Here is a 14,665-nt window from a genome sequence, read left to right on the forward strand (position 1 = left end):
CTGCTTAAGGTATTCAGCCTTGAAAGGCACTTACAGAAGAACTGAGCCAGCGAGACTAGAGCTAAATTCAGCTCTTACCCTAGTTTTAAACTGCTTCAACTCCTTTGTTTTCAGCACATCACATTCAGTTTCTACTCCTGTAAAGGCAAGCGGGCTCACATAACCCAACATTTGTCTGATGCCAACTAGACAACCCCAAGGAACATAAGGGGGGTCCTCAGTCCAAGCCAGCTGCACTCTTTGCTACAGATGTCACTTACATGATACCTTCAGCAGACCAAGTGTTCCATCAAGTGATACAGCTGTAAATAATTTACCAGCAATCCCATAACGCTTGATTAAAACCTACTGAAAGAAGATCTAATTAAATTGTCTCTGAAAGAACAGACAATGATATGACGACTGTGTGAAGGGCAGATGGCAAGCAGAAGCTCATCGGAACATGAGAAAATCATTTAGAAGGCACCTTCATCTGCACTGAGCTGTGGTGATCTCCACCTGTGTGGGTCTGTCTGCTAGGGAGGTTATTCCCTCATTCTGCCTTTGGCCCTCAGAAGTGACAGCAAGAGTACTGGCTGTCCTCACAGGTACCATCTGGGCACCTGTAGAGTAAGTACCTCATCTCTTAGGCACAGAGGTTGGAGTAGCTGCTGCATCTTTCAGTGATGAACAGCAGACAGCAGATTTCTCCTCCTCTGAGGAAGAAAAGAGCTCTATTTCTAAACTCAAGTCTAAGAAGAGATATGGACTAACATCAGGGAGTTAGGTATACATCTACTGTTGCCCCAAAGTTCAAATGAGTATCACTCAGTTCAAAGTTCTGCATGAAACTCAAACTTACTGAAGAAAATACAGACCTTTGTAGTCTATAGAATGAAGTCCATCCCAGCTGGGGGAGGAGAATCCATTGCTTAGAGACAGGCCTGCAGAGTAATTAAATGGGATTCTGGTGCAGCTACAGGAGATCAAAGCAAAGCTGTGCCGTGTTGTCCGCCCTGACCTCAGAGAAGCTGAGAGCTGGGTGCAGTAAGTCATCCTGGAACTGGGAAGGGGCAGTTGTTAGACTAGCCCAGAACTTCAGAAATCAACAGTGCTAAGGTGTGAGACCCACCAAGGAGAGGGCTGAGTGCTGCAGCCTGGGAAGCACACTGCACCCTCCCTGCAAACAGGGGTGGCACCAGGGCTTCTCAGAGGAAAACTCTCAGAGGAATTTTTCCCAAAGAAATGACCATTTCTTAGTGATAAATTTCACAATCCCTCGTGCAACAGGGTGGCTCTCCAACTTTCCCAATGTCCTCTGTCACAGAGTTTGAGGTCAGATAAATTTCAGAGCATGAAGAGGATGAAGGCTCTGCACTCAGAAGAACTCTACAGAATTCTAGCAATGCAGAGACCTGCAGAGATCACTGATGCTGTTCCCACACCCCGGAGGCTCTGGCAGGAAAGCTGCCACAGCCACGCTGCTAACCCACCCTGCAAGATACAGTCTGAATGTGGAGACTTTATTCGTGCATGAAGGGGCCATGCCTGGAACAGCAGAGACCTCACAGCAGGCCCCCATCAGGAACACAGGAAGCCCAAAAAGGCTGAGCCAGCCTATTTATGTAGAGGATCCACAGGAGTGAAAGGGAGAGGCAGGGATCAGACCATGCCTTTCCTCATGTGTTTCCCCTTCCCCCTGCACCTTGGTGTTACAGCTGCAGGAAAGATCAAGCCAGAACTGTGCACAGTTGCTGAGTCAGGCCATGGCTGTGGGGCCTCAGAGAGGCTGTGGCAGTGCTGGCCAGAGGACAAAGCCTTGTGCTGAGGCAGAGCTGAGCACAAAGCCTTGTGCTGAGGCAGAGCTGAGCAGCCGGGGACAGCGGGGGACAGACGGGCAGGATGAGCCACTCGGCCACAACCAGGAGTCACTGGGTAAGGTGCATCGGGCAGCCCTGCCTAGGAAAGATGAAGAACCAGAAGCAATTTGCATTAAGAGAACTGGAAAGAGGATGCAGGTTAAGCCTAGCAGAAGGATTTAGCTAGTCCTGGCTAAGTTAGCACAATGAAGGTGGCCAGAAACAAGCTTGGGTGTCTCTGTGAACTCCCCAGCAGGCTCAAAGCTCTTCTGATGCACAGCACTGATCTCTAACAACGAGGAAAATACCCTGCTTTGGCACAACAGTTTGAAAGGGCACTAAAAATCTGTTAATAAAATGGATCTGCCCCTTCATGGAGTGCAGAGGAGCTGCAGAGAGCACCCTGACACGGCCACAGGCTCCAGCTCCAGCACTGCCTCTGCTGCCAGCACACTCACTGCTCACTCCACTGCAGGGATGGACTCTCCCAACTGCAGCTGGAAATCTTATGTTGTGAGGTGTCCATTAACTTCAAAGCTCTTCACCTCAAACCCCAAACTCGTTATTCTTGGCAACTGAGGCAATTTGAATAGCACAGCAGAAAAACATAGGGAAAGAACACATCAGTGGAACTGGAACCTGCCTTGGCAGCAGAACTGTGTTGTAGATTTGGTTTCCATAAGAATCAAAAATGAAATACTAGTGTCACCCTAGCAGAAGTATTCAGCTAGCTCTTGCTAGGTTAGCTACACCTCCAGTTACAGACTGGTAGGGGAGAACTGATAAGGCTCACTTAGTTAGAGGTAAATAGGTAATTACTGCTACAGAGGTACATTCAACATCATTACAGAAAACATCTCCTTCCAAAGCAGGATTGTATTTCCTACAAATGCAGTCCCAGCACAAACCCAGGCAGTGTTTCAGTGCAGTAGCTAAAGATCCAGATTACAGTAGCTCTCCTTTCTCCTCCCAAACCCAAGTTTCCACAGATTCCACTCAAGTCCCCAGCCATGACTGCCAATGGTCCAGGAATTTAGGGTGCACCGAGAGGTGTCCCACAGAAACTCTGCCTCGTTATACCCAGACAAAATGCCACCAATGCAACACTGCTTCAATCAGGCCCTCAGCAGTCAGCCAGTGGTTCTACAAATATTACACTTGACCCACAAAGCAAGGCCAAACCAGTTTCAACACACATAATATCCTGCCTGAATGTGAATGGGGCTGACAAGCCCTTTGAGATCTGCTCTGGGGTTTCTCCCAGCTTAGCTGTGTGAACAAACGCTAAGAGTCTTTGGTATTTGTGCTCACTGTTGGCTCTTCCAGACACCCTTCTGTTTCACAGGAGAAAGAAAAACCTGAAACCTTTCTTCTTCCAAAGGCAGAAGGCCTGTGCAGATCTCCCCAAACAGATCAATCTCCTTAGAACACCACCTGTGGATTTTAGTCTGCTGTTGATCTGCACTCAGAGAATTCGATACTACTGGTTGATGCTGGTCAGAGGCACTCAGAGCTGTCTCTATATAAATTATGGGAAATTAAAGTAAGAAAGCTTCAGAAGAAATGTTTTACTTCGCGGAAAGTTTTAGTTTTGGTGAGAAAGACAAAAGGTCTGTAAGCTGAAATGTTTTGCTTGGCAGATGAAGAACAGTTTCTAAGAAGGAGGCATCTAAAAAACTCAGGAAGCTTTAAACAACAAAATCTCACTACTTCAGCTTTTTTCAGAGAAGCTACATAACTGTATCCCAAAGCAGGATTTAGTCCTCTAGCTTACGCCAGAAGGAAAACACTGCTCTGGCAGATGAAAAATGTTGCTAAAAAATTCCCCATGCATGGGTAGGAACCAAGTGTGGAGAGATTCTCTGAGAACTCTGGAGGCAGCAGAATGGGCACACACAAGCATCTCCCCATGACTGCCCTTCCTGACAGATCCATTTACCTCCCCTGTAATATCTTTTAATGGTGATGCCTGCCTGAAGTTCCCAATCTGTAAAACATATTAATTATTTCTTCTCTCCAATTTATTCAACACCATTAATAACTAAAAACAAAACCTCCACGCTGGAACCTGCAGGCCTCAACAATAACCCCCACACAGCAGCAATGAGGAGCTCAAGACTTCCTTTCCAAATTTAGATTGCTTCAAACAGAAGTGAAAGCTCTTTGATAAATCAATAAACCCATGTTTTAGAAGCATGCAAGGAGAGTAGAACTGAGCAGGAAAGTGCTTGCCTGCCCTGCTAACTTACTTGTAGAAGGCTTCAGAAGATTTGCAAGGCCCCAGCCCCGAGGCTCCTGCCTGCATGCTGAACACTGGGGTCAATGACCTGTTCTGGCAGCATCACACCAGACCAGCTCAGAGCCTGGACCTGCTGCATCCCAGCAGCATTCCTCAGTGCCAGGATAATTACTGCTCTAAACAGGAGATCACAGCTTCTGCTCGTAGAGCTCTTCCATGTGGGATAACTACTAATCATCCTATCAGGCACTCCACAGTCCCGATCAAAGCAGGATTCCTTACTCTGCTGATGAAGTGTCCTGGGATTCCTCTCTGCTTCCCCAAGATGCACACAAAACAAATTAGAGTTTCTCACCAAGCAGAAAAGGAGTGAGAGACCCAGCCTCTGTTCACTTTAGAATACATTCAGAAATGACAACTATATTTTAACTTTAAAGCCAAATTCTGAACAGTCTCGAGCTCAGGTAATTAAGTCCAATGAGATTTGGATCTTCCATCTATCTACAGCCCTAATAGCTCAGACTTCAGACACGTGTGCTGCACTTACAGAAGAATGAACACCAGGCATCTGTGATCAGCCTGGGCTGTGATACACCCACACCCGGGGAGAGCAGGGCCTAAGCTAAGATTTGAGTTTCCACCTCAGCAGTGCTCCAGGGTCCAGTTTAAACAGATGGTGCAAAAAGCAGGTTTACAACATAGAGAGTGAGCTCAGCCACTGACTTGGGTGCAGATTCCCACCAAGAATCAGGAGTGCCCACAACACTTCAGTGCACAGCTGCTCACAAGTTATGTCTGCGAAACGTGCCCCACTTCTTTTGGAGCAGGTGTGTTTCCAGACTCAGAGAGCCTCTGTCCCTCTGCTTTGCCTGCTGTGGCAACCTGTGCTGCTGGTAGTGCCGACTGTGGGATCGCTCCCCGGGAGTGAGAAACGAGCAGGGAGGGAAGTCTGAGAGCCAGCTGAGTCAGTATTGCTGGGTGGTGTCATGATACATCACCTGTGCCTTTCACCACAGCAGTGGCCCAGGCAATACGTTCTCCAAGCCCCAAGACAGTAACAGTCAGGACTGCCTTCAGTAGTACTATTTTCCTTTAATTAAAACAAACAAAAAAATCCCTATAAGCTGAAAATAAGGATAAGAAACCTCAGCCTTAGAGGAAAAATGAGGGTTTATCCCTCATGTTGGAAATATCATTTTAAGCTTAACTATTCCCTAAATAAGTCGGTGTGTCACACGAGTTCTTTGTTAAGTGTTCCTATTTCCGAACAAGCCAGGTGATAAATCTGTGTACCCCCATGCTGACTCAGAGCTGTAAATCTGTCACTGGCACGCAGCTGGATCTGCTCGGGGCTTTCCTGGGGTAAAGTGCAGGTCACAGCATTTGAACTTGAGTAGCAGCCTGAGTTCTGTGCAGGTGGGAGCTATGCAAGCTTGGTCACATCCAGGAGTTTACTGGACACAGCTGGGGTTCACATCAGCCACTTCCCCGATAAGATCAATTCTGTGCATGCCATAAAGATCAGAAGTCATATGTGCAGACTGAGGCTTGTCTGGCACCACAGCCTGTGGACTCCTGTCGGTGTGGGCAGGCACAGACAGAGCTCCCAACTCCAGCTCTGCTGAGCTCCTTTACTGACCCCCAGTGCCGAGAAGGGTCTCCAAGCTGACCGCACGAAGATGAGCAGGAATAACTCCGCTTTACTGTAATCCAGTGACCACACTGCTGCTGACCTTTTGTGCCAACATTTATAAAAATCAACGGTAGGAGATGTGCTAAATCTCATTATGGTGTAAAAATTCTGATCATATACAGAGACACGGTGTCACAAAGGACAGATGATGTCCACAGACTGGACAATACTATATGGTTCCCCCTCCTCCCAAGTGAAACAGAACCTCTGCCGAAGCCTATCTGGTGCAAGTGAACAAATTTAAGAAAAAGAGAGTCCTACAAAACCAAAAGACACCTTTAAGAAAAACAAATGTGTTACATATACGCAAAAAGTAAGATGAAGTAACAGACTTTCTTCTTCTCTTACATAAGACCTGCTGGGAAAGGAAGTCCTTTCAGCTGAACATGGCTCATAAACATGTGGCTACAGGTTGGAGTTTGGCCTGAAATACTCACTACTCCCACTTCTTCCAATTTATAAACAGGCAGTGGTCCTTTCCTTATGCATACCACTTCCAGCCTGCAAGTGTGGACCATTACAATTCCTCTTCCTCTCCTCTCATGCTTTCCCCCCCATTTTCAAAGCATTTGCTTCTGCTCAGAGATTGCTTGGTAAGATAAGCCTTTTCTGGACAAATTGCCAAATGAATCGAGATAATGCCAAAGCAAGTTCAAACAGATTTAATACACAGGTATCATTCAGCCACTGTGAACGACTGATCTGTGCAGAGTAGCCTGACATTTGTGACACAGCACAGCTGGAGTCAGACTGTCTGATCTGCTGCTCTGCTCTCTCCAGGTGCTGAACAGAAGACACTCCTGAAGAAGAAGTCAAAGTGGTCTTTGCCCACAGGCCAGGAGGGTCTCTGTCAGGGACTGAGTCCAGCCAGGGAGCCTGGAGGACACTTGTAAAAGCACAGGCAGAAGGGAGCAATGTGTGCCTACAGCCCCACCCCGACACTCCCACCAGAACCAGTCTGGAGGCAGCTGCCCTGCCAGGAACACTGCAGTCAGCTCCTGTGAGGCAAGAACCATGCAGGGAGAAAACACCTCTGCAGTCTAAACCCACTCCAGGTCTCGGTTCAGCCTGGGGCTGCCTCACCTTTGCTGCAGTTAAAAGGGCTGGGGCTAAGGTGTCTCACTTGGCCTGGGAATTCCCACAGCTATCCAAAGCAGCTGTTTCCAGCAGAACAGACTGAGAAACCAGGAACCTTCCCTGCTGACAGGACCCAGGCCTTTATTCTTCTCCTCACCTCCAGCACGCTGCCTTGAGCTGCAGTTGGAAGTGCTTCACTACAGATGTCCAGTCCCATCATCAGCTTCCCAGCAAGGAAAATGAATCCAAAAAGATACTGATTTCACAAAAAAAAAAAAAAAAGGCTAAAAATAATATGCTTCTAACATTGTGAAACCAATTTAAGAGTCACGCAAGGGATTAGTGTAGGGACAGAGGTAAAAGCTGACAGAGCTATTTCTTTCCAAGGATGCTTGGAACAACACTGGATGCTCACCACATGGCAAGACATTTCTTGCTCTCTTACGTATGGGTTAAAATTACTGTGATTTTCCATTTCAGTTTTGTAGTCAACTTCAGAAGTGAGTAAACCTGCTAGGACAGAACTGAAAGCACAGACCAGCACTGGGTAGAAAGAAAAACACCCCAGCACTTATTGGGCAGAACATAGAAAACTTTAAAAAAATTACCAGTCCTTGTGGCATCAGAGAACCCAGACTGCTAATAACCAAACTAACAGAATCTACTTTCCACTACAGGGAAACTCCCTGCCCTTCTAAGAAACAGCCTTCATACATGTGAAACAGGGCCAGCTCACGTAACACATCTACACTCAACGTATTCTCTGCAAGCAATTCCCACAGTCCTTTCTTTCCGCTCCTCCCTGTATCACAGAAAGTTCTCCCTGCACTCATCTGAGCCACCGTGATGCTTATCTGTACCTGTCAAGGCCCCAGAAATCCTTATCTACCATGTGCTTTATTTTGAGAAGACCTTACAGACAAGAGGAATGAGGAAGGACTTAGAGCACTTCAGTAAACTGGGAGGGACCTAAGCATGCGCTCAAGTCGCCCGGGTCAGGCTGGTGTTCTGGTGTTCTCGACTGGGTGACACACACAGTGCATCACGTGGTGTCAGTGACAGCCACCTGAGCTGTGAGCAGGCACGGAGGGAAGCGGTACCAAACGGACCAAGCTCATGTGTGCAGTGCAGACAACAGCACAAGCATCTAGATGAATGTGCACTGGTGTGTCGGGCTGTGCATTCCACTCCCATCACAACTACCTGCAGAACTTTACTGCAGGGCTGTGCTAACCCTGGGATCAGCACTGGCCATGAGCACGCACTGCTGTCTGACCTGGAGCAGTACAGACAGCCACGTCCACTGACAGCACCCACCCCACGGGCGGTGCTGGGAGCGTCTGAGTTCACATACACGAGGTTGTGCTCAGGCAGATATCCCTTCACCTGTTACTTTCACGGTTTTGACACCAAGACTAGGCATTACACAACTTCCAGAGATGTATGAGCTATGTACAAATCACATTGCAGAAACTTCCCTGCCTTTTTAGCTCTTTGAACAATAACAAGTGAAATCAAGACACTGATTTTTTACTTAGTATTTCGGACGGTCTTCAAATCACGCAGTGTAGCCTTGAATTCAACCTCAGGAACTACTTCTTCAACTTCCAAAATCAAATCTCCTCCCTTCCCAAACTACTGCTTTCTCCTTCCAGTCTGCTGCTTTTACCTATCTTAAGTTTTATAGTTTCTTTGTGGCTTCTGTCTAACAGAAGATGCAAGTAATTTTTCATCCTTCTTTCTCCACGAAAACGTTTCTGCACAGAAGAGAAGCCCCATGAGGATTCAGACCCACAGTGCAGATGTGGCTCGCAGGCCCAGCAGCTGCACCACCAGCACCACTAACCACGGCCCACAGAGCCATTTGGTGACTCGTCAAGGCCACCAGGGAAGCACAGCAGGCCCTGGAGATCCCCGAGCTCCCAGGTGCTGGCTCAACGATGGACTCTTGAGGAGCTGCCCACAGTCAAACCACCAGCACCCCGGCTCTGGGCAGGAACAGGGGGTCTCTGCTGACACGATCCAACAGGCAAGCACATGTGGCCACACTGGCACTGCTGACAGGAGAACCAAGGCATAGGAGTTACACCTGGTACCTGGGACAGCACTGGGCCCACCTCCCTCGGGAGCTCCATGAGGAAGCACAGCTTGGGGAAGCAAACACAGACTCTCAGCTCTGCAGTCCAGTTCTGTGACAGGCAGTCAGGCACAGCTCAGGCTGTGTGTCTGGATACAGGCAACTGAACAGCACAAAGGGCACAGAGTCTGTGCCTGTGCCCACGGCTCCACATGTGGGCAGAGATCCAGCACTTGGTTAAACTCCCAGAGAAATCACATACTGGACTGTGCATCAAAGAGATTTTTTTCAGCTAAGATTTTTTTCTGATCATAAATTCTATGATTATCAGTGAATGTGGCACACATTTGTTTAACCAGATAAACGCTGAAGAGGACTGAGTGCACACACTCAACAACTATTGCTAGAAACAGCTTTTGTTGCTTTAAGAAGAACCTGAAGGCTTTTATCATTTGCGAATAAAGCTTTCCTTTTAGAACAGGTCCACTATCAAAACAGTGATGATCATTTTCCAAAATGATGCTGATTGATATTGTTTGGGCATTAAAAAGGCTGGGAGTAGGGCTGCCAAAAGCCTCTACAAATATTATTACAGAAAGAATAGCCCTTGGAATGCTATTTGGAGGTGACAAAGGGAAGAAGAGAGCTGTAAATTTGGGTAAAAAAGAGAACAAGCCAAACCAAAACATCCTACAAAACAAACCAAACAAACAAAAACACACAAAAAAGGCAGAGGAAGAAAAAAGGAAGAATGATAGATTTCCATGAGACTGTGCCAAAAGCTATCTACCACCTATTGTTTCACAGTTTTTTCCCAACCTTCATTTCTCATGTGATGGATTTTGCAGCATGTAGGTTTGTTACAATTACAGTGTTGTGATGATCTGTCTTCCTAAAGGCCCAATACTCTATCCAGCTCCACAGCCTCTGCCACCAGGTAGAGCAAAGGAGCATTAGCCTTCACACCAAACTTGAATCACAGAAGGGGACAGGAGGGGATTGTTTACTTAGAGCAATACTACCTGCACGGAAGGTAAAAGGAAACATCATTTAAGTATCTAAAGGTCAAATGAACTAAGGAAAAATAAATCTATACTCCTTTTCTTATGCAGACTTATGTACAGATCCAGCTCTTCTTTGAGAGCATCACAACAGCACACGTTTTGTGCATGAAGAGTTTTGTGCAGTATTTCTAAACAGCACAACGTCTCTCCAGCCTGGTATGTGATGCTGTCTGAGCCACACCAACGGAGGGAAAAGGAGGATCAGATTAGATCAGTGAAACTGAGCCAGGGATAGAAAGACAGGCCTGGAGCAGAGGGCAGGAACCATAAGGAGCAGACACCAAGGACCTGAGGGAAAGGGGAGCCTGCACAGCTTCCCAGGACAGCACTGTGGGCACGCACCTCCTGCCGGGGCGCCTGGAGCCACCAGGGCATCCCGCTCCGCGGTGACACGGGGGCCCGCGCAGGCCCCGCACGGCGCCCGCGAACCCGCCCGAGCGCGGGGCAGCCGCGGGCGCTGTCCCCGCACCTGTCCGCGCTCCGCCCGCACCGCGCTCCGCCCGCGCCTCCCGCCCGGGGGCCCGCGCCGGGCCGGCAGCACCGACCCGCGGACGGGGCTGCGGGGGCGTCCCGCCCTCCCTCCCTGCCGCCAACAGCCCTGGCCCGCGGGGGAAGGCGCGGGCGCGGCCCCGGCGCTGCGGGGACAGGGCGGCGGGAGGGGCAGGCCCGGCCTCGGCCCCGGCCGTGCGGGGCAGGGCGGCAGCGCGGCCCCGCTCCGCCCGCCCGCCCCGTACCTCCAGCGTGCGGATCTCCTGCTGCGTGAGGTCGTTGGACGCGGCGCACTTGGTGCGGAGCCCGCGCAGGTTGGAGAGCGAGATGTCGATGAGGTCCTGCAGCAGCCCGCACTGCTGCAGCGTGCTCCGCACGGCCGGCAAGCCCCGCGGCCCCGCCGCCTCGCCGCCGCTCCGCTCCTTCCTCTCCAGCATGCCGGCGGCTCGCAGGGCAGCCGCTCTATCCATCCCTCGGCATCAGGGAGGCCGGCAGGCGAGGCTGCGGCGGCGGGGAGCGGCGGGAGGGACGGACGGAGGGAGGGAGACAGGGAGGCGGGAGGCGGCCGGGCCCGCCCCGCCGCTCTCTCCGGGCAATCACCGCGCGGTACATGCGCGGCCGCCGGGGCTGCGGGTGTGCCCGCTCCGCCCCCGCCGCGGCACCCAGTGCCCGCCGCTGCCCCTCGGTACTCCCCTGAGCCCCTCAGTGCCCGCCGCTGCCCCTCGGTACTCCCCTGAGCCCCACAGTGCCAGCCCCTGCCCCTCAGTGCCCGCTCCGCCCCCGCCACAGCCCCTAAGTGACCTCAGACCTCGTCATCCTTCACCGCTGGTCCCAGCCCCTCAGCGCTCCCCTCAGCGCTCCCCTCAGCATCTCCCTCTGCCCCTCACTGCCCTCCTCTGCCCCTCACTGCCCTCCTCTGCCCCTCACTGCCCTCCTCTGCCCCTCACTGCCCACCTCTGCCCCTCACTGCCCTCCTCTGCCCCTCACTGCCCTCCTCTGCCCCTCACTGCCCTCCTCTGCCCCTCACTGCCCTCCTCTGCCCCTCACTGCCCTCCTCTGCCCCTCACTGCCCTCCTCTGCCCTTCATTGCCCTCCTCTGCCCCTCATTTCCCACTTCAGCCCCTCACTGCCCACCTCAGCAATGCCCACTTGCTTCAGCTCCTCAGCGGCCAGCTCAGCCTGTCACGGCTCCCTCACAGGTACGTCAGGGCTCATAGCTCGGCTCCGGGAGCCCTGGCCAGCGCTGGTCCCTGAGGGCCGAAGGGCCGGGCAGAGCTGGCCAGCCCAGCGGTGTGAGGGTGCGGGTGGGTGCAGCCCTCACCGTCCGGCCGAGCCCCTGGCACTCAGGCACAACATGGGGAGAGGAGCACTAAAACTGCGAGGACCTGAAGGTCCAGAGGTTACTAAAGGCGTCCAAAGGGCATTGAGTGTGTTCAGCGCCTTCCCACAGCTGGGATGGGGTGTCTGTCGTGGCCGTGGCACAGCTGGGGCTGTTGGTGCAGGTCACTGACACTGGTGACATCTGTGACATTACACCGGCACAGCCACGTGCTGGCTATAAACAAGTCATTTAATAAGGCTGTAGAGAACTTTCCTAAAATAGCCTTTCCCAAAAGCTCTATAAATTGATCATGTTTTATTTGACGTAAATGTTTACTTAGTAAAGAATAAGCGCAGGTCTAGTACATGAAGCAGGTATTATTATAAACATATTTTACTGAATATAAACATTTGAGTGCAATAGTTCATCCTTATCATGAGTAGGGAGGGAGCTTTGTGAGGGTCTTGTGGAATCATTGTGGTTTCAGCTTTCACAATGGAGACATGAGAAAAATAGTCCAGGTAACTCCATTACATTTGGTTGCATACCCGGTGTGTCTGATTGACTTGCACAGAGCTGAGATGTCAGACCAGGAACCACTCTCATCTCCCAATTATTAGAACAATTAGGACTGTTCATCTGACATGAGGGATCCAGAAAGGCAGTTTGGTTGTACCTTGCTGACAGAATAAGACAGCCTCCTTAATTTGGACTAAATTGACACCAGGTTTTAAAAGATAGAATGACATCTGAGCCACATGTGGCAATACAGAATGGAGGTTTTTTGCAAAAAAAAAAAAGGGAAATAATATGAATTTAGGACATGAGGCAGTGGAGCAGGACAAAGCAGCTGACACTGAGATGTTTTTCTCATGGTTAGATGGATCCTGGTATCTGTGTTAGTTTGTGTGGATTTGCATCAAGTAGTGTGGCATATGCTGTTTAGTAATTTTCTTAAGAATGTGGGTCAGGTTAAGTATTTGATTTCATTGTCATTATTCACATGCTGTAAAGTTCATACGCACTAAAGGCTTTGCTGGATTAGGGTTTAATTAGTTTGCCATCTGATGAGTCCTGTGGTTTTGGGAAAGTAACTTACTTTGCTTATTACCTCGATATTTATGACCTTGTGGAAAAGTCTATTTTACCCCTCTCCTCTCAGGTGCACTGGAAGTTTAACACTGGAAATTTTAGTTTGTAGAACCTTGACAAGTTAAAATCCTCAAATGCAGGTGACTGTGGAACTGGGGAACATCATTAACAGGATATTGTTCTTGTAGGAATTCTCTACATACCCACCAAGAACATCCATTTGCTAATAGACAAGAAACCGAGTGCATTGCATAAGAAAGCAAACTAGGAAAATTGTGGGCCGAGCATCACGAGATAGTTGGCATTCCCTGCAGTGTTTGTGTGCTGGGAGTGCCGGCCTCATTACCCGGCTGCCATCCGTGGGCAGCATTCCAGTGCCGGCACACAGGGCTGCCCTTGGGCCTGCAGGGAAAAATGTGCTGACTAAACAGTGCCTGTGTGTCCGTGTCCCTGCTCAGCATCGCTGCTGCCTCGCAGGTGGCAGGGCCGTCACGTTCATGGCAGAGCCGGCGCTCTCTGAGTGCTCCTCTGCAGAGCCGGCTCCCAGGGCAGGGAGCTGCTCCTGTGTGGATCACAGCTCCAAGCCTGGAAAGCACGGGCACAGCGGCACACACGGACACACAGCAGTTCATGGAATCACAGAACTGAGGAACGGGCTGGGTTGGAAAGGACCTTAAAGATCATCTACTTCCACTCCCCTGCACGGGCAGGGACACCTTCCACCAGCCCAGGTTGCTCCAAGCCCCGTCCAACCGGGCCTTGGACACTTCCAGGGATGGGGCAGCCACAGCTTCTCTGGGCAACCTGTGCCAGGGCCTGCCCACCCTCAGGGTAAAGAATTTCTTCCTAATATCCAATCTAAGCCTACTCCTGTCAGTTTGAAACCATTTCCCTTTGTCCTGTCACTCCAGGCCGTTGTTCAAAGTCTCTCTCCGTCTTTCTCATGGGCTCCATCAGGTACTGCAAAGCACAGTTAGGTGACCCCAAAGCTTCTCTTCTCCAGGCTGAACAATTCCAATTCTCTCAGCCTTCCTTGTGAACCCAGAGCTGTTAACCCAGGACTGCAGCCATGGGTGTCCCACAGCCTGTGGCACCGGGATACCCACGAACAGGGGCAATGCTGAACTGCCAGGTGCAGACACCTGGGAAGATGGGGTGGGGAGGAGCATCATTTTTGTGATCTCATGGATGAGGCTTGCAGGATTTCACAGGGAGTGTATCCGTTTTTCCAGACCCACAAAACCTGCTGTGACAGAGCATCCCCATATCCTGTTCTTATGATGGGACACAGATTCTATTGAGCTGTCACACACATCTGTGTTAGAGTCTCTACTTAATTCCTTAAACACACTGTGTTTCATGTGAAGTCTGTATTGAGAGTGTGTATTGGAGAATGCAGCTCAGAATTGGGAGAGAAAAATGATTGCAAGTGCATTAGCATTTGTGTCTACTGAGCAGTATTCCCAGCATCTTGTGCAATTTAAAATTCTACTGTGTTGATTCTGTTGGGATTTTTTGACAGTCTTTGTCTTGAAACAAAGATACAGAAAGAAATGGAGGGCAAGTATGTCAATTGGCAACTCAATTCAGGTTGCTGTTTTGCCACAGACTTTGTGTGCAGTCTTGATAATTTGTCTGGAACTACAGCTCTCTGTCTAGAAGGACAGGGAGTAAAAGCACTGCTATATTAGAGGTTTTGAAAAGAGAAATACTGTGGCTGGGCCATGCTAGAAGGACCATGTGAGCACACTGAATGAGCTGTTTTGCCCAAAGAT

General features: G+C 50.0%; 1 protein-coding gene across 1 annotated transcript in view; it reads right to left on the bottom strand.

Moving 5' to 3' along the window:
* KSR1 (kinase suppressor of ras 1) overlaps positions 1-11,029 on the bottom strand; it is a 50,385-nt gene extending 39,356 nt beyond the window's left edge. Inside the window, exon 1 of the mRNA XM_050321814.1 lies at positions 10,723-11,029. Within this exon, the coding sequence (XP_050177771.1) occupies positions 10,723-10,947 (225 nt within the window). The 5' untranslated portion in view covers positions 10,948-11,029. The remainder of the gene's footprint in view (positions 1-10,722) is intronic.
* Between the last annotated feature and the right edge of the window lie 3,636 nt (positions 11,030-14,665).

This window comes from Myiozetetes cayanensis, unplaced genomic scaffold (assembly GCF_022539395.1).
Source record: "Myiozetetes cayanensis isolate MyiCay16 unplaced genomic scaffold, myiCay2020 scf27, whole genome shotgun sequence".
NCBI lineage: Eukaryota > Metazoa > Chordata > Aves > Passeriformes > Tyrannidae > Myiozetetes > Myiozetetes cayanensis.